The sequence below is a fragment of the Physeter macrocephalus genome, chromosome 14, assembly GCF_002837175.3.
Source record: "Physeter macrocephalus isolate SW-GA chromosome 14, ASM283717v5, whole genome shotgun sequence".
In the NCBI taxonomy this organism is placed as follows: Eukaryota; Metazoa; Chordata; class Mammalia; order Artiodactyla; family Physeteridae; genus Physeter; species Physeter macrocephalus.
This window is the reverse complement of record NC_041227.1, coordinates 62,509,682-62,529,708: the sequence shown is the minus strand read 5'-3', so window position 1 is coordinate 62,529,708 and position 20,027 is coordinate 62,509,682. Positions and strand designations below refer to the sequence as shown.

At 46.4% G+C, this 20,027-nt stretch overlaps 1 protein-coding gene and 2 non-coding genes across 3 annotated transcripts in view; 1 reads left to right on the top strand and 2 right to left on the bottom strand.

The window, feature by feature from the left end:
- Positions 1-20,027, bottom strand: part of VWA3A (von Willebrand factor A domain containing 3A) — a 41,352-nt gene that overhangs the window by 18,766 nt on the left and 2,559 nt on the right. Inside the window, exons 3-16 of the mRNA XM_024123614.2 lie at positions 19,850-19,904; positions 17,821-17,919; positions 16,322-16,428; positions 14,100-14,225; positions 13,680-13,788; positions 13,403-13,468; positions 11,245-11,370; positions 9,605-9,740; positions 9,392-9,495; positions 7,635-7,715; positions 7,100-7,194; positions 5,515-5,634; positions 332-406; positions 7-151 (exon numbers count right to left, since the gene is read on the bottom strand). Coding sequence (XP_023979382.2) covers positions 7-151; positions 332-406; positions 5,515-5,634; positions 7,100-7,194; positions 7,635-7,715; positions 9,392-9,495; positions 9,605-9,740; positions 11,245-11,370; positions 13,403-13,468; positions 13,680-13,788; positions 14,100-14,225; positions 16,322-16,428; positions 17,821-17,919; positions 19,850-19,904 — 1,444 coding nt within the window. The remainder of the gene's footprint in view (positions 1-6; positions 152-331; positions 407-5,514; positions 5,635-7,099; positions 7,195-7,634; positions 7,716-9,391; positions 9,496-9,604; positions 9,741-11,244; positions 11,371-13,402; positions 13,469-13,679; positions 13,789-14,099; positions 14,226-16,321; positions 16,429-17,820; positions 17,920-19,849; positions 19,905-20,027) is intronic.
- Positions 1,804-1,909, top strand: LOC112064869 (U6 spliceosomal RNA). The gene has a single exon (XR_002891723.1). It is a non-coding gene; the product is annotated as a U6 spliceosomal RNA (small nuclear RNA).
- On the bottom strand, positions 8,627-8,699 carry TRNAG-CCC (transfer RNA glycine (anticodon CCC)). Its single transcript has one exon. It is a non-coding gene; the product is annotated as a tRNA-Gly (tRNA).

Genomic DNA, 20,027 nt, shown 5'->3' with positions numbered 1-20,027 from the left:
ACCCACCATGTCCTGGTCAGGGATGCCCCCGGTGAAGAGGTAGATGCCCTGTGATTGCTGTTTGTCTTTGTCCTTGAAGTCCACTTCCACAGCCTTCCGCAGGGCGCTGAGGACGTTCCTGCTGCCTTGACACTGCAGGCTCAGGACCCACCTAGGGGGCAGGGAGGGCCATGCTGAGGGGGAGGGCGGGGAATGGAAGGCGGTTGTTTCCTGACTCATGCCTGAGTCCCTCGGATGGCAAAGATTCTAGAGAGAGCTACTTTCTGGGGGAGGGGGGGCCAGAAAATAATAGCACAGGGGAGGGTGACGTCAGACCCAGCAGGTCACCTACCGCCAGGCGCTTTGTAAGTTGCTATGGCTCGTGGCAACCATCTCAGGCCTCCAGCTTTCAATGGTGCTTCCAAACCTTGGAAAAAAGGAAAGAGGGCTTGTTCTTAGGGGGGAAATACATGCCCCAGCTCTTTGGGCTCCCCAGGATTTTAAGGGGGAAAGATTTTGATTACACCCCCAAAATGTTAGGATGCCACTGGCCTGGGCCAGCCACAAGATGTCCTTGCTGGTCATGACACGTCTCAGCACATTCACGGTGGGAGCAGAGCTGCGCCCTCAGTGGAGACACAGCCAGCACCAGTTTGGCCAGACTTCCCTCCTGAAGAAGGGTCACTCCCTTCTCTGTGTGAACTTCCTCACCCCCAGGGAAGGAGTCATTTCTCCCTTTTTAGCTCTGATTCATCCTCACAACACATTTTTCACTCTCCATCTGCACTATAGCTTTTCTTTTGTATATGTATCAGCTCATTTTCCCTATGAGACAGAACTTAAATCTTTGAGAAGAGGATTTATCCCCTTTATCAAGGAAAAGATGTAAAGATGTCCCCTCTCTGGTTCAAGAGCAATTCCTCCACCTGCGCTCTTGACTTCAACACCACCAATCTCTTCTGAGACCTTGTCCCACAGTGACCTCTCTCCCACACATATGCCCAGCGTCTACTTCCATCTTCCCCATCGCCTCTCTTAAACATAACTTCTTCGTCTACCAGCTACTTCTTTCTCTTTCCTCTTCCCCCTCACAGACATGCTCCCTAGAAAAACAGTGTTACCACGTCCTCCTCATCTTCTACTTCTCAACCCCCTGCAGTCAAGCTTCCTTCCCGGTTCTCTGATAAATATTAACAAGGATCTCCTTTCCCCCTCCCATGGAAATATCTCTATTACAGTTGGATAAAAATTCTAACAATATACAAAGAGTGAAAATTCCTCCAATTTTATCCCTCTCCCCCAATTTCTGTTAACTCTTTGTTCTATATTCTTTTGAATTAAAAAAAAAAAAATGTGTAGGACTTCCCTGGTGGTCCAGCGGTTAAGACTCCATGCTCCCAATGCAGGGGGCCTGGGTTCAATCCCTGGTCAGGGAACTAGATCCTGCGTGCCACAACTAAAAGATCCCGTGGGCTGCAACTAAGAGCCGGCGCAGCCAAATAAATAAATACATATTTTTTAAAAATGTGTAGGTAAATATATATTTACAGAAGTGGAATTACATAACCTATACTATTTGTTTCCTTTCATTTGGACTTATTGAGGGCTTTTTCTGAATGCATTCACGTAAATCTCCCACATTCTTTTGAATAGTTGCATAGAATATGCATAGTTGCATATTCTATTCTATTCAATAGAATAGAATTCTATTGTCAGGATTATTTTACCAATTTCCTCTTGCTTTTTTCCAGGTTTGCCAACCATTAGAACTCTGCACTGAAAGGCTTAATCGAAGGAACAAAGAACATACACTTAAAAGATTTAGTGCTTGCTTCAGCAGCGCATATACTAAAATTGGAACGATACCAAGAAGATTAGCATAGTCCCTGAGCAAGGGTGACACACAATAAATTAGGAGTTTGAGTTTAACAGATACACCTACTATATATAAAATAGATAATCAACAAGGACCTACTGTCTAGCATGGGGAACTATACTCAATATTTTGTAATAACCTGTAAGGGAAAAGAATCTGAAACAGAATATATATATATACATATATACATATATATATACATATATATACATATATATATACATATATATACATATATATATATATGTATATATATGAAACTGAATCACTTTGCTCTACACCTGAAACTAACACAATACTGTAAACCAACTAAACTTCAATTAAAAAAAAAATACCCTGATCTCACTCTCCACCATCCACCCTGCATTACCTAAACCCACTGGAAGCCATAGGGCAAGGAGCACATTGATTTGGTCTACACAAGGCACCTCCAGAACCACAACAGGGCAGGGAAGAGGAAACTGAATCACTTTGCTCTACACCTGAAACTAACTAACACAACACTGTAAAAATCAACTATACTGGAATAAAAAAAATTTAATACAAGGGCTATACCAAATTACACTTCCACCAATACTTTCCAAGAGTGCCCTTTTCACCAAATTATCATCAGCACTGGGTATTATCAATCTTCTAAATACTTGCCAAAATGAACTGCAAAAACATTATATCTCATTGTTTTCCTATCAGGGAGCGCTATTGCCAGATTCAGTGGATTCCTGCATTCTTCCCCTTCCTTCTTTGCTTCTGCAGGCTCTAACTCTGTTGTTTTTCCTTTGGGAAAGGGTAAGCACCTTTCTCTCTGGTTTTCCTCCTGCCTTTCTGGATGCTCCTGTCTTGTTTCTTTGGCGGTTCCCTTTCTCTGCCCACACTCCAAATGGCAGTTCTTTCCAAGTTCTGTCCTTGCTTGTCATCTCTCCCCCATCACGTCTCCACAGGTGCAATTCATGCCCTCCCATGTCTTCAGCGAAAATGCTGATGGCTCGCACACCCGTATTTCTTGGCTAGAGATCCTAACAGGAGAATCCCCAGACTCCTGAGGATCTCAAACTCTATATGTTTACCTTCCAAGCTCTGCTTCACCTGGCACATCCTATCCTCACCATTCCCTCATCCCCTACAGCCAAACAGTGACTACATTCTGTAGATTCTAACTCCCCCGCACCCCTCACAGGCCTCCCTGTCTTTCATTCCCACTGCCTTGGCTCAAGCCCCCTCTACCCCTGCAGCGGTCTAACTGGTCTCCCCTCCAGTATCGCATCCTTTCAGTCCATCCTTCCCCTTGTAGCTCGAGCGTTTCAAGATTATTACTCTTGCTTAAAATCCTTCAGGGCTTCCCTGGTGGCTCAGTGGTTGAGAATCCGCCTGCCAATGCAGGGGACACGGGTTCGAGCCCTGGGCCGGGAAGATCCCACATGCCGCGGAGCAACTAAACCCGTGCGCCACAACTACTGAGCCTGCGCTCTAGAGCCCGCCAGCCACAACTACTGAGCCCACGTGCCACAACTACTGATGCCCGCACGCCTAGAGCCCGTGCTCTGCAACAAGAGAAGCCGCCGCAGTGAGAAGCCCGCGCACCGCAACAAGGAGTAGCCCCCGCTCGGCACAGCTAGAGAAAGCCCGTGCGCAGCAACGAAGACCCAACGCAGCCAAAAATCAATCAATTAAATAAATACATTTTAAAAAAATCCTTCAATACCTATACGTCCTATAAATTTAAAAAAAATCCTTCAATACCTATACGTCCTATAGTATAAAAACTCCTATATAAAGCCTCCATCACCTGGTGTTTTATTTTGTTTCTTGGTCATGCCCAGTCTCTCCCCCTCAGCCCTTACTCACACTGACAGCTCCCCAGGGTTCTGTAGTCCGTCACACCTCTGTGCCTCTGTTCATGCTACTCCCTGTACCTGGAATGCCCTTTCTCCCCATTTCCTCCATCACTCCCATGTGCTAGGCAAACACTTACTCATTTGTCAAGACTCAGCTAAAGGGTCACTTCCTCTGTGAAGATTTCCTGACCTCACTCTACCCAGGTGGAAGAGACTGACCCTGCCTTTGAGCCCTCACGGTCCCATATCCTCCCTTTTACTTATTTCTTCAGAAAACATTTAATAGCACTTATATTTTGACACGCCTGTCTCCTACTACTAGGCCATAAATTCCTTGAGGATAGGTATTGTGTGTTTTAACTTCTGTATCCCTAATGCCTGGCATAGTGAGGGTGCATGGCAGGCTTTCAATAAAAGTTCGTTGAATGAATGAATGGATGGATGGATGAATGAATGAAAATATTGTCCAAAATGCTTCCCTAAGCATTTTTTCTGTAGAATTTATTAGGGAAAGATTAGACTCTGGTACAGTTTAATATATAATATCAACTTCTGACTTATTAGGTTTAGAACACTCCCTATTTCATGTGAAGTTGTATAAAAAATATATTTATATGTATATATATGTATAAAAATATACATAAATATTTTATATGTATAAAAAATATATATATATTATATATATATATATAGTATATATATATATATATATCCCTGGTGGCGCAGTGGTTAAGAATCTGCCTGCCAATGCAGGGGCACGGGAAGATCCCACATGCCGTGGAGCAACTAAGCCCGTGCGCCACAACTACTGAGCCTGCGCTCTAGAGCCCGCGAGCCACAACTGCTGAAGCCGGCGCGCCTAGAGCCGGTGCTCCGCAACAAAAGAAGCCACTGCAATGAGAAGCCCGCGCACGGCAACGAAGAGTAGCTCCCGCTCACCACAACTAGAGAAAGCCCAGACGCCACAACTAAAGAAAGCCCGCACGCAGCAGCGAAGACCCAATGCAGCCAAAAATAAAATTAATTAATTTTAAAACGTATATATATAACTATACATATATTTAAATTATATATAATTATAGATTAAAAATATAAGTAACTATGTAGACAGAAGTATAACTTAAATATATATAGTATTATATATAGTCATATATAATTTAAATGTATATGTAGTTAAACACTTGTTATATATTGAATATTTACATTTTAAATTTAACTTTATTTATATTTAAAATTTATATATAAAATATATAATTTAAATATATAGTTATATAGTTTTAATTTATACTATATATACTTCTATATAATTTAAATATATAGTTTTATATATAATTAAATCATATAGTTTTATATATAACTGTATAATTTAATCCTATATAGCTATATATAATATACAACATATAACTATATACAAAAATTAAATTGATAGATCTATGTATAATTAAAATTTATAATTGGAATTCTGAATGTTTGAAATACTGTGGCTTGCTAGAACTGAGCTAGGAACCAAGCCTGGGGGCCCTTCTTTTTCTCTTTTGTGTTTATCAGCTTGGTAGCCAAATGGGGCAATGGGCTGAGTTACTTTATCCTGGCTGATCAAGCAATGTGTTTTGGGGCCGCTTATCACCTTCGCCCCAGTGGGACTGTCCTGCAACCATTTAATTATTCAATGCCCCAAACAAGATCATTCAAATCAGATAAACTGACGGCCCTCCTAGGATGCTGGGTGCCCATACATCTGTTGTCCTGCCAGAAGCCTCAGCCCAGCGATGGCATCCAAGTGCACACGCCCTCCCCACCACGCGAAGCGGGAAGCAGGAAGCGTACGCGATGATGTTGAAGCAGTCCTTGTCGGACAGCTGCCCCTCCAGCAGAAGTCTCAGGGAGTGCTGGATATGAATAATGTACGTGGAATTGGTCACAGAGATATCGAGCAGTATAACCACCCTAAAAAGAAACACAAGCTTTAAGAGGAGAACCGAACCTCTCAGATAATGTTTATTTTGTTCCATTTTACTATTTAACGTTTTTTCCAGGGGAGTTCTGCATGCCAAATTCATAGCTGGCCAAATCTCCATGGTCTGAAGTCAACACAGGCGGGTTTACAACAGTAGAACCTTCTCTCCAGGAGGGTCTATCATGGTATAAAGGCTCGTCGTGGAGATGGTTTAAGGGCAGGGCTGCATATAATGATTTCATATATTTCCTTGTTTTAAATTACTAGCATTCAATATTATTATAGGTTGGGGTCTCTGAAGGGAAAACAGAAACAAGCTAAGCAAGTTAGATGGAGAATTAGGTGTAACTGGGGCCTCTGGGGAAATGTATCATTATTTTCTCTCTCTGTTTTAAGATCTCTAGTGCTATTCAGCCTTCTCCTTTTATTACTTCAAATCTTATAGTCCCATCTCCTCCCCCCCCCATTCTCATTTTGAGACAGCTATGGATAGCAAAAGGAAATCCACTGGATAGAGAGTCAGAAGGCCTTGGTTCAAGTCCCACTTCCTGTGTGGCCTTAGGCAAGTCACAATACCTCTCTGATCCTTGTTATATTTAACTATCAACTATTTATAATGAGACTCTTCATCGGGTTGCTTTGAGAATTAAATGATATAATAGATGAACAGAATTACAAAGCATAATACTTGGTAAGTGGGAAGGCATCAAGTAAGGTATGGAAGTGATAATGATATTTTGGATACCTATTGTTTCTCCTTACTCAGCATCCATTACCTCTTCTCACAGCAGCATCTTGATTTCTGGGGGGTGAGGAGGGGGAATACCTCTGTCTCTAACAGTCCATTTGAGTTGGGTAGAGCTGACGCCAGCCCAAGCTTTAAGAGTGGACATTTGACCCCAGGCAATCAGAACATCAAACCCTCTTGGCCCTAGTGAATAGCTCAAGGATGGACCCTTGCCCCAAGCCCTGGGAGTGCTAAACTGGAAGGAAGGAAGTTGGGAGCTTTGGGTGGCTATCTTGCCACCCGGAGGGGAAAGCCAGCCTGAAAACAAAGCGAACAGAGAGGAAAACAGAGCTGAGGGATGGAGAGAGATTCCTGACATGCATGAACCTCTGGATCAAGCCATGCCTGAAGACAGCTATCAAATCTAGTCTAGAATTTTCAGTTACCTTAACCAGACTTCCCTGTTTTGTTTAAGTCAATTTGCACTTAGTTTCTGTTGCTTTTTAACAGAAAGATTCCTGAGTGACATTGTTGATATTGAGTGATGCTATTGTTGATGTTGGGGATGATGGTGGTGACTTTTCCCTCCAGGGGTTCTGCTGAGTGATTACTGATCCTTAATCTAAATGATGGCTTCTGATGCTACCAACAGGGAATTCATGAGTTGGTTGAGTGCTGTGTCACATATGACACCCATGAAGGACAAGAACACTACTGGGGGAAGGTACCTTTTTTCGCAGACGGTGCCCCAGATTCTTCTGCTGGCCAAGGAGAGCCACTCGATCCGTCTCTCATACATCCGCATAGCTCTGCTGAGCTGTTTCTGCAAACTCATGCGCCACACACAGTGAGCGACTGCGCAGAGCATGGCCGGATTAAGGGGTCTGGGGGGAAGGGGGCGTACCCCACTTGGTTTCTGGGAATGGCGTGTCAAGGCCATGGGTATCTAGGCAGTACAAACATTCCGCTAAAGCATGGACAAGTGTGCCACAAGATCAGGAAGGGAAGAGTCAATGTATTTCATTGCCTCAAATGGGGAGGAGGTAAATGTTGACCCAAAGGATCAGAGGCTTTTGATCCAGGTCCCTGCCTGGCATCCAGGTCCCTGCCTGGGGAGGAGGTGGAGAAAGCTCCAGAGGGGCCTGTGGGTGGAGCACAGTCTCTGTTTATAAGAGGGAGTTCAATCAGCGGCTCGGTGCCTCCACATTCCACCCATCTCCCTCCCCGCACCCCATATTCTGACTGATGGGACCCACCACTGACCTGGTACTCGTACAGGAAGGGCAGGTCCACGTGCATGTTCTTCACTGTGCCATCATGCCACTCAAATTGTACCATTGCCTTCTGCACTCAGGCGTGGCCAGGAGGGGAGCAGGTGAACAGAAGCACAGGTGGGGAAGGATTTTAAGTTTAAATTGGCCACTGGGCTCTCCAGGTGAGATGCAAGAGAGGGAAATGGGCTCTTAGCACATCTGGGGTTGGATTATGACCCTCTTCCCCACACACCAGGCCATTGTCTTATCTGGAGCTGGCAGCGGAGGGCCTTCAGGATACAGTCCCCTGAGTGAACTGCGCCTGACAGCAAGCCAGCTCCCTTCTCAGGAGGCCCTTCTGAACATCAGAGTCTTTACTACAAGATATGGTTGGAGGTTTGGTAATAGCAGAGTTGGAGACCTTAAAACATACTAGCCATGAGTTCTTAGGTTTGGGAACCCAGATGGGCCTTCACGGACACTTTGAAAATCAAATTGGTTCATTTTGTTCTTTCATCCTCCACCAAGTTGTCGTATCTCTAACTACCATTCCTTCCATCTAGTCATCCATCCGTGGGCTGCCAGAACTCTACATCCCCACACTCTCTCTTTCCTTTCATTCTTCTGCCTTTCCACTGATCTTTCTTTTCCTTCCTTTTCTTTTTTTTTTTTTGACCGCACGGTGCGGCATGTGGGATCCTAGTTCCCCGACCAGGGATCGAACCCATGCCCCCTGCAGTGGAAGCGCAGAGTCTCAACCACTGGACCGCCAGGGAAGTCCCTCCACTGATCTTTCTATTCGCCCATTACCATCATACCGTCCTTCCATTTTTCCATCCTTCCACCCTTCCTTTAATCTTTACTTTCATTCTTTCGTCTTTTAAAAAAATATATTTATTTAATTAATTAATGTATTTATTTGGCTGTGCCCGGGTCTTAGTTGCAGCACATGGGACCTTCATTTCCACGTGCGGGATCTTGGTTGTGGCATGCGGGATCTAGTTCCCTGACCAGGGATCGAACCCGGACCCCCTGCATTGGGAGTGCAGAGTCTTAACCACTGGACCACCAGGGAAGTCCCCATCCTTTCCTCTTTTTAATTTTATCCTGTCATCCATCCTTCCATTTTCCCTTCCATCCGTCCATCTGTTCACTTTTCCATCCATCCATCCATCCATCCATCCATCCAACCATCCATCCATTCTTTTACCTATTCATTCATCATTGCCATCCATCCGCTCATTCATCCTTTTCATTCTTCTTTCCATCCTTCCTTCCACCCACTCAGCCACCATTCACTGAGTGCTTACTTGTACTAGATATCGGGGGTAGAGGGTTGGAGAGGAGCTTTTTCTTTTAAAGGGCTCATACTTTGGTGGGGATTAGACATGTAACAAATACACACATTAGCGCATTACAGGAGCGATAGGAGAAGTCTGTACAAGGTACAGCGAGGACACAAAGAGAGTGTGTTCTGAATGGGGAGGAGGAAAACCTCCACGGAGGAGGTGACTGTGGTGCCCAGCATACTCCCTCTTACCCCAATCTCCCAAGTTTCATTTTCGTATCTTTGAAAAACAGCAGTTAGAGTAGATTTGATGAGAGTTCTAGAGTCCTGGGTGGAACGCCTCCATCCCACTCCAGGCCCTCGGGCCCTTGCTCCTTGGGCTCTGTCTTATGACTTCTATTTCCTGAACATTTCTGAGAGGAAATACCACGCAGGAGCTCCCCTGCAAAGGACTGGACAGAACTCTGAATCTGAGTTACCTCGTGGATAGTTGACGATACTGTCTTCCGGAGAACAGGCACAAATTCCTCCACGGGAGCGAATGCATTGGGTGCCAGAACCTGATAAAGGCTTAGCTTCTTGGCTGTAAAAATAAATGGTGGGGTTTGAGGCACTACTCATGAAGCCCCAAAGGGTTCATTCCTTTCAGTTAGTCACCTGAGTCCTGGGTTCTTCCCTCTTTGGGTACTTACCTTTCAGGCTATTGGTCTTTAGCCATTCTGCAGAAGTCTTGTTCAAGTTTGGGAACTCAATTGTGAGGGGATCCTCATGCTTTGGGGGTTTAGGCAAGAGACTCGTGAGTGGCCTCTCTTCAATCTCTGTGGAAATCTAATTGAAATGAAAAACCATCCTTACATAATCATATTTTAGAGGTGGAAAGTCCACAGTCTCCCCCACCCATCCAAGGGAGCATCTTAAAACACTACCTGGTAAATTAAAGGCAGTTCTGCCTTCCCCTCCCACTATCCCCATCTGCTTCTCAGGAGATTTCTGGAATTTCCAGAAGAAGAGAGAGATGTACCCAGAAACTCACTTCCTCTTTCATTTGTCCATCCTCCTCACCCCTTCCCACCCTTAACCATTAAGATAAGCACCTCAGACTCTAAGATGACAGGTGGCCCTGCCGAGGGCTCAAATATAAGGCTCCAGGGAACTGAAAAGTATCTCCTGCACCAAATCATTTAGGGAGCCCTGATCTAGCCCAGCCTCCCTCGCCCACATTTACAAACAAAAACCTGAGGTTCTGAGAGGTTAAATCACATAGCTCATGTATGAGGAAAACACAGAACAGCAATTCCCAAACTTCAGACATTCGAGCACCTCCTTCATGAACTTTGCTATGAGTACCACTGTACTGTTATTTACTTAATATTTTAAAAATCAAACATATAACATTAAATCTTTTTAATTATTAATTTTAATAATATTAATTGAAATTAATGTTAATTTCAATTTTTGACTTCCTTTTCTGTACTTAAATAATTTTAGAAAGATCTATTTCTGCCATAATGAGCTAATTTTAAATGCACAACATTGAAAAGAATATTAATCTATGTATCACCTTAGAATCATCTTGCAAACTACAAGGAGTACATGTGTTTCATTTTGGGAAACATCTGGCAAGGTTTTGGCATCAAACAGACCTGGGTTCAACTGAGACTAATCAGCTTCCCTCTGTGATCTCAGGCAAATTATTTAAACTCTTAACTTCAGTTTTCTCATCTGTAAAATGGGGGTAATAACATACCTACCGCAGACTGTTGTTGTAAAGATAAAATAAGGCATTTAAAGAATTAAGCATTGTGCCCATCTTATAGTGAGCACTCAGCAAGTGAAAACTATTCTAATACTAATAATTATTGGTATTGTTTTAGATAATCAGTAGAAGAGCTGAAACTAAAATTTAAAATCCCAGTCTAGGTGCTGTGCTATTCATTCTGTGAAGCTATAAACGCATTCCCAATTCTCTTCTGTACGCAGCTTTAACGGTGATTGTGTCCATAAGCTTTCTGAGTTACTCTCCTCATGTTAAACTAAGCGTCCTCAAGCAGGGCCTTTGCCCTGAATGAGATACTGGTGGGAAGACCGTCTTCAAGACAGTCTACCCTGTGTGGTTGAGGTTTTCATCATTCTCCAAACTGGGGGGAAGGGAGGGGCAGTGGTAGGGGGAAGGAGTGGCAGGAGCCTGCTGGCCTTTCTCTGAAATAAATCTTTCGGTTAGAAAATCCACCAGGATCCTTCCAGCGGAGGCCTGGGCAGCTCACAGCTGTTGGGACAGCGCGGGGCGGGGCCTCGCTTTGCTCGGTGTGAGCTTGGGGCTCTCACCACCTACCTCGTGCATCAAGCCGGTCCGCTCCTCGCAGGGGGCGCTCTGGTGCAGGGCTTGCACATGGCCCCGGAGGCTCTGGGCCTTCTGGATTTCTGCCAGCAGCTCATCCACCTCCCGGCTGCTGTAGATCTGGGGGTGGTGAGGGCAATCTGTCATCCAGAAGTCACCTGGCTACCGGCATTGGGAAAGGACAGGCAGCCACGTGAATCCCTAAGGCGGAGCGGCAGGCTCTTTAAAGCGGACGTTATAAACCGGGGTCCATGTGCAGGACAGAGCCTGCGAAAGTCAGTGTTCCATTTGTACAGTATTGGCTTGCAGTGTTTTTAAACAATTGAAGGGCTGTCTAGCCTTAAAAATGGGAAGAAACACTTTACACCCTCTAGGATGACAATAATAATAATAATAATAATGATAGGAGGAGGAGGGGGGAGCAGGAGGAATTGGAACTGTGGGATGAGGGTGGAATTGTAAAATGGTGCACCTGCTGTGGAGAACTGTTTGGTGGCTCCTCAGGAAATTAAACAGAATTACTACCTGACCCAGCATTTCTGCTCCTAGCTTTATACCTACAGGAATTGAAAACAGGGACTCAGATACTTGCACACCAATAATCATACCAGTTCACAACAGCTCAAATGTCCATTGACTGATGAATGGATAAACAAAGTGTAGTTTATGCAGAAAATGGAAAATTATTCAACGCAAAAGGAACAAAGTTCTGATACGGGCTACAACATAGATGAACCTTGAAAACATGATGCTAAGTGAAAGAAGATGGACATGAAAGGTGTATGATTCCATGTATATGAAATACCCAGAATAGGTAAATCCCTAGAGACAGAAGGCAGATTGGTGGTTACCTGGGGCTGCAGGGGAGGGGGAACAGGGAGTCACTGCTTTAATAGGTACAGTTTCCTTTCGGCGGGGGGGAGGATGGAAATGTTTGGGAGCTAAATAAAGGTGGTGATTGCACAACATTGTGAATGTACTAACTTCCCCTGATTGTTCACTTTATGTTATGAGAATTTCACTGCAACTTTTTAAAAATGTAAAGAAATCACACACATACAAAAATCCAGGTTTCTGGCTCTTGTTGAAAAATCAGAAGACCTGGCAACACTGGTGGTCACACCCCTACAGAGCACCCGGCTGGGGCTGCGCGGAGGAGCCTCTTTAGCTGCGGCAGGTGCTGCTTCGTTCACCGCACTCCTTACCGCTCACTGTTGTGTCCCCATCAGAATCAGTTGTCATTTTTTGTCACCTTTGCACTGTTGTTTTGCCCATAATAACGAAGACAATGAAATTTGTTTTACCCATACCTCTACCAAGAGTGGAAAAACAACAGATAAGCCAAGAGGTTCACAGGTTTTAACAGACAATATTTCTTAAACCAGCCAGTTTCATTCACTCACTGTACTTTCCTAGCCCCTGGAGTCTGTGACTCCTCTAGAGTCTGGGCAATGAGGTAAACAAGAAGGGGTTCTGCCCAAGGAAAATGTTGCCTGACCTTGGCTCCCTCGTGGGAAATGTCCGACTTTTCGACACTTGAACATACTTGTGAGATGCAAATACTCATGTGCTCACGGCGATTAGGTTAGCAGGCAAGGCACCGCCTATTAGCTGAGCAGACGGCTGGATTCTCAATCTGCCAAGTGGATCTACACACACATTTGTTAACTGTCACCTCCACTGTCAACACGGAGTACGCGATGTTATTATTAACCGGGACAAGGATACTAATGGACGGACTGGTACAGAATTACTTGCTCATTCAGAATTGATTGCTGTGCGTCTCCTGCAGTAGGTGGGGTCCATCTAGGAGAGAGGACTGAAGCAACTGCTTCAGATTCAGAGCGCTGGTGGGAGCCGAGGTGGGCTGGGGCCCATGCTGATGGCAACTGGATAGGGATTCAGGATTCTACCGGCGTGTAATCAACTCATCATACACACCGACGAAAGGATCTCTTGTGACTTCACGTTGTTTCTGTTCTTCCCACATGTTCATTTTAACCTGATTTTCCCTTTGTAAACCCACTGAGTTGGGGAGGGGGGAAAGCAAGCACACACACAGCATGGTCTGTCTGGCCCAGATTCCCCAGGCAGAACCTTGGAGGCAGGCAGGGATGGGAGGAGGGGGCGGTGTGTTGGCCCAAGGGCTTACCTCTGTCTCTGGGCTGTAGCAGTGGTAGTAGCCCCCAAGAGCTTCTGCAAGGTTCTTCAGAACAGCCTGCGGGGATGGTGACAGGGTGAGCCGTCACTAGGGCAATGCCGGTACCTTAACAAACTTTCTCCTCGTCTGAGCCTCCCAACTGAGCTTAGCAACAGGAGAACTAGGTACAAGGAGAGTCGTGTTCTGGTTCGCAGCTTGGGGGCCTCAAAGGCTGGCCCAGCTCACTATAGCCAATCCAAGGGAAGCCTTGGAGAATCTCGATACTTACAGGGGGCACCTGACCATCGCATTTGTAGGTGATGATGTGGGTGATGAGGTCCCTTCCAATGATGGACTGTTGGATGTACTCGGACAGGATTTCAGAAGGCTGATCTGGGCTGTGGAGAAGACGGAAGAAGAGAAGGGGACACCTCAGCCTGAGGACATTCCGCAGCAAAATGGTAGTTCCCAAGGAACATCTACCAAATCTAATCAACCACCTGTGTCCCGTGTCACCTGTGTAAGATGCAGGGCCGAGTGGGCCACAGGCCTGGCCACCCTGGCTGCCCTGCCCCAGCATCTGTGGACAAATGGCCTGGAAACACAACCCTTCTCTCGAGCGTCCGTGAAGAGTCTTGATCGTCTTTTTTCTAACAATGGTTTGGTTCTCCAACCCCTTCGTGTTATCAGCTTAGGAAAGGAGACCTACCAGCTTCCCATTATGGTCACCAGAGAATTCAGCCCCTTCAGAGCGAAGATTTTCTTCAGGGCTTGCAGCAGATTGCTGCCTCTCTCAGGCTGCAGTTTCTTTACCCAGAGCTTGAGTTCCTGGAGGCTGGGGGAGAGGAGAACAACCTAATAACTCTTATTAGGGGCCAGGCCCAGGACAGGTACGAGCTGGTATAAATCTAACAATCATTCTTTGAGGCGGATACCTTTATTCCCATTTTATAGATGAGGAAACTGAGTCTCAGAGTTAGGACTTGCCCAAGGTGATACTGTAAGCAGCTGGCAACGCTGAGATTTCAAACCAGGTGTGACTCTAGGGCCTGAGCTTCTAGCGACTCTGCTGCATGGGGGTCTGGGGCTAAGCTCCTTTCCCCTCCAACTCTCCTGGGAGGCAGACCTCAGCCTGAAGCACAGAGTTAATCCCTTAACCCTAAGAGGGCTTGAAGAGAAGGCACCGAGGCCGTGTGGCTACATTCCACATGGGCTGGGATGCACACCACTCACAACAGGGAAAATGACATAACACACAGCTTTCTTGGTTAAATGCCTCATGTGGCACTAGTGAGACAGCCCTTCTCTTTCCATTTCCCTTTCAGTCTGACCTCCCCCTGCAAAAAAGACCCCTCAGCTCGTTGCCAGTAAGTCTGTCTTTCATTATTATAACTGTTTGAATCTCCCTTTTAAACAAAGAGAACAGATCACAGGCCTGGCGCCCTCTCTGGCCAATAGGTTTCAAGCTGGAATTCAATAATGTTGTTTTGTCTGCTTTCATTCTATTTATTTTTATAGCGACTTCCTATTTATGGCAAGTGATACGGGCTTCTCAGTTACGGTATTGATGGTTGCCTTCAAAGTAAATATAGTGTTGATATTTTAAAAAATCGATAATAGTACAAGGGGCACAGAGTAAATAATAGTTCAGGAGGCAGGGATATGACAAAAATCACAAGGGAAGACCAGGAATACTTGCAGTTGAGGAACTCTTGGCTAGATGGTCTCAAGGTGACTTCCAGGTCTGACATTCCAGAGCTCGGGGGTTGAACAAGAGTGGAAATCACAGTAAAAAACACTCTTACCCACTGAGTACCTGCCCCATGCCAAGTACTCATTTTTCACTCATCTTCACAACAACTCTGTGAGAAACAGTTGTCCTTGCCCCGTTCTGCTAATAAGAGAGTCAAAGGACCTGTCAAGATCCCCCAGTAACTGTCAGAGCCAGGATTCAAAGCCTGCGCTGCCTGAACCGGCACTTCTCTACCTGGAAGGGCTCCTCTTTACAGCTAGTGCTGGGCAAGGCGACCTCCGTCCCAGAAACCCAAGCATGTGGTTTTCCCTGGGATCCGCTCTGGGCTTTGGAATCCAATCCTGACCCTGCCATTTTGGAAAACTTCCCTAACCTGAGTCCCAGTCTCCTCATCTGCAAAACGGGGGTAGTAATCCTATCCCATGTGTTGGCTATAAATATTAAGTAAGAGCGTACACGTGAAGTGCCGAGCATGGCACCTAACACATGGTGGATGATCAAGGCTATTCCCTTCATGGAAAAGAGATACCTATTTACTGGCATAAGTAAGTAGAAATTCTTACCTTCCCCCTCTCCCCACCTGCAAAAAACCCTCCAAACCAGAAACTCCCAAAGGACTAGCTAAATAAATTACAGTATATCTACACAGTGGAATACTATGCAGCTATTAAAAAGAATGAGATTGATTTCTGTGTACTGAGAGAAAATGATAGTCAAGATTAGGTGCAAAGCCAAGATGCAAAACAGTGTAACGTGCTCCTGATTATGTTTAAATAAGAGAGGATAAACACACAGATGCATGTATGTGCAAAGACTGTGGAAGTAGATAGAAGAAACCGTTATTGGGAGGTGAGGGGGAACTAGGTAAGAGGGAGACTCATCTGCTATTATTTATCCTTTTATTCTGTTCCAGTTTTTGAAAATGAACACGTATTATTTTCATAATAATAAAACTACCTTGCTAGTTTTCTGGGTAAAAATGGTGTCTCGTCTTTTCATTTTGTGGTCCTCGTGGGGTGACTTTTCCAAAAGTTACTGGCGCCCTGTGTTTCTGCTTTTGTGAATTGTCTCACTTATCCGTTGGGGGTCTTGCACTTTAATCATGGAATAAAGACACTAACACTTAGGGAGGAAGATGACCAGGTAGACATCCGGGCTAAGGCTGGGCAGTCTCTCACCTGGAGGTGCCGACTTCCACCGGGCTGGGCCACAAGATGTCGGTGGTGCTACCGAAGGACAGGACGTACAGCTTCTTCTTGTGGCTCAGCTGCTCGTCAATGAGGCTCTGGTGGGCAAAAGGGCATCCCTGGCGGCCAGAGCCACGGGCCACGTGGAGCCTGGCTTCACCTCTCACGCCGTGGCTGGGCCCTCTGGGCTGGGGTGTGAGCCGTGCTGGAACAGGCTCGCTTAAGGCCCAGCTTAGTAGCCCCACGTTGACATCTGCTCACTGCCCATCCCAGCCTGCTCCTGGCTGCGCGTGGCGGGTATGGGGCCTGGGTGGTCAGCCCGCGGCTTGGCGGGCCAGTCCGGGAGCTGGGCCCTCCCCCCTGCTGACCGCAGACCACGTGCTCTTCTGCCGCAGCTGCTGCGCACTTGGGTCACAGGTGCAGTGGGATGAGCCCCCACCTCAGTGTGTGCTGTGGTTGGACCCTCAGCACTTCACTGGGGCACCCAGGGAGGAGAATAGAGGTCGGGGGCAGCGGTTTCTGTCCCAGGCGTGTGAGTTGGGGACAGAGCGATGGGTGCAGGGCCAACCCATTGGATGCTCTCAGGCTCAACCTGGTGAGTGTCCAACAATAAGATAAGCTCATCCCTCTTCTTCCCGGCCAGCTACAAACTTCACCTGTTACTGCCAACACGAGCCTTGCCCTGGCTAAGACTGGACCAGCCCAGCTGGGGGATCTTTGGAAACCGGGCCCTGGGACCTGTCAGGAAGGGGGGGCCTGCACTGACACCTGTTCCCTGACACCTGCTGAGACCAGCAACAAGGGACAAGTCTGGAAACTGGCCCATGTTGATCCCTCTAAAGGGTCCTGGGACCAGCTGTTGCTGCTAAGGTCTCATTCAAAGCTCTAGAGGTTCCTCTAGGAAAACAGACCCTCCATATCACTTCCCAGAGACTACAGAGGCTTTTCTCGACGCCAGACTCTGTACCGAGCACTTAATTTGCATGTACTCTTTCTGTCCTCTGGTGACCCTGTGAGGCGGCGACCGTCATCCCTGTTTTACAGATGAGGTAACACGGTCACACAGCCGAGAAGTGGTGGAGGTGCCTGGGATTTGACCCTAGAGTTCTTAGCTTCTGAGTTACGGCCAAAGCAACCAGGATAGCTCCTTGTGTGGAAAAGGCTGGAAGACCGTTCTGTGCTGAAGTCAGTCCAACTGATTACCACCTACGTGCCCTCTTTCCGGGCTCTTGAGACAAAATCAGGTTAGCAGGGACTGCTGTGGTGTGAATACTAGAAGCTCACACTGCAGCTGAGAAAGACTCTGAGGCTGGGTTTTGCAGAACTCAACATATATTTTTTTTAACCGTAGGTGCTCATTAAGTGTGAACTGTTCTTTGCAAAACACTCCATTTTGCCCTTGCTATAAACAAAGCCCATTAGCAAGCTCACGAGGGAGGGTGGGGTGGAGGTGCCAGCTCCGGGTCCTTCTCTGTGCCAGAGAGACTTACCAAGAGGTCATTTTGGAACTCCTCCTTCTGAGGGCCACTGCTGACAGCTGACACATCAACGAGGATGCCAACTCTGTCCCCCTTGATGAGGCCAAATGCCTAAAACCAAAGAGGGCGTGCGGAAACAACCAGCACAGCTCTGTGCTTCTACAGACCTTTTACTGGGCAGCTCTGTGTAGCAGACGTTCAAGCGCTCCCCGACCTCAACAAGAAGCCGCAGGAGGAAGACCCATTTTATAGAAGAATGCTGCAACTACTGAAGCCCGCGCGCCTAGAGCCCGTGCTCCGCAACGAGAAGCCCCTGCTCGCCACAACTAGAGAAAGCCCGCGTGCAGCAACGAAGACCCAACGCAGCCAAAAATAAAATAAATAAATTTAAAACAAACAAACACGCATTCCCTTAAACCTAGCCATTGAAATTCTAGAAACTCATCCCATAGAAATAACTGGAAAAGTAAATAAGAGGGAATTGGAGTCCAGTGATGCCAGATAGTCCCAGTTTTTCAAGAGAAGACTGAAAGCAGACATAAAAGTGAAATATCAGAATTTTAAAATCTTGACAACTAATTCAAAAAATAAAACTCTGGAGGCCAAGAAAAACATGGTTGTAGGGCCAGATCTGCCCGCGTGCCACCGGTTAATAACCCCTGCTTTTATCCTCTGCAGATATGGAAACGGACACCCAGAGAAGTGAGGCCTTGCCGACAGCAGAGTCGGGAACTGGGCCCAGTGATGGACTATGCATCACCCCAGGTGCCCCAGCACCCAGAAGACCCATGAGCTGGTTTACAGGTGACTGCTTCCCTGGAATCCAATCGGGGCTTGTTTCCTGGCTCCGCGGTAACACCATCAGAAAGGGGTAAGGGGAGGAAAGACCCAACCAGCAATCACTGCCCCCTTTGTCAAAAGTGCCAGGACAGGCGTGATGTGGGTAGGCAGGTGAGAGCAACATTCCCTGAATGGGCGTTTGTGGAGTAGGTGAGGATTTCACCCCCTCAGTTCTCTCTGCCTGTGTTACCACGTGCAACCAGAGGGGGCATATGCCGCCGCTGGAGATGTGCATTTGCTGAGCTGACTAAGCGACTGAAGATGGTTCCGGATCTGAGCTGTAGACTGCACCCTGGAATCGGCCTGGGTAGTAGAGGTGGGGCTTGGGGGTGGGGAGCATGGATTTCAGCATCTTGCCTGTCCCAGGGTTTAAGAAAAGAGTTGAGGATTGCCTAAGGTGAAAGCAAATGGTGGGCCAGAAAAGCATCAGTGGAAGAATATAGGCTAAAACAAATAAGAAAGCAAAATAAAGGTTAATTTGCCCACGATCGCTCTTCTACTCTTTGGGTCTGAGGAAAACATTGAATCAAACTCTCAAAAGTTATGTCCAGATGATCAGCCTTAATCATAAATCTCATTAGGGGTCTGAGGTTAAATGGTCCAGGGGATTTCTGCTGTTCTCACCCAGGATCTGTTTCCTCTTCTGGTAACAGCACTCTGGCTTTCCATGTGCAGCCATCTGTCTCCCTTTTCTCAGTCCATGAGGTTTGGGGGGGGCTCACCCAGTCTCCCCCAACTTCCCTCACCCCCTGTCTTTCCCCAGGAGTGAGCACTAGTTCCAGGCCCAATCAGTTAGTGCATCTCATCCTCTTGGTTATGGTGATTGGTCTAAATTGGTCCAGAGAGTGTCAATCCCGGGACTGGGGAGGGTGTACTGGGAAAGCAAGGTGAGATCCTTTCTGACATGTCACCTTAGTTGGCGACATGTAAGCTTAGAGCGGCTGGTGACCATCTTCCCAAGACTGGGGAGAGCCTTCCCAAGAGTAAAACCAACCCAGGGGAAAGCGGAGCTCAGAGACAAAGAATGACATCATTTGAATCCCCGGATACAGCTGTGTTTGAGTTTTTCATTTCTGTAGGTCTAGAAATTCCCTTTTTAGCTTTGGCTAATGTAAATTGGAGGTCTAGCACTTGCATCTGAAAGGGTTCTAACAAGTGCTGGTGGAATGAGTGAAAGGGGGCAAAGAATGAAATCTATTACCTTCTTGCTGTTTTCTGTGAGCCACCGAATTCTCTGTTGATAGAGTTCAATAGCTCTGTCAAAACACCAGGAAGACTTGTCACCCAAGGTCAGCTTCATCACTGAGCAAAACAGCCACTTACATACATGGAAGGAAAGTGCGGATGGGACTTTCTTTTTTTTTTTTTTTTTTTTTTTT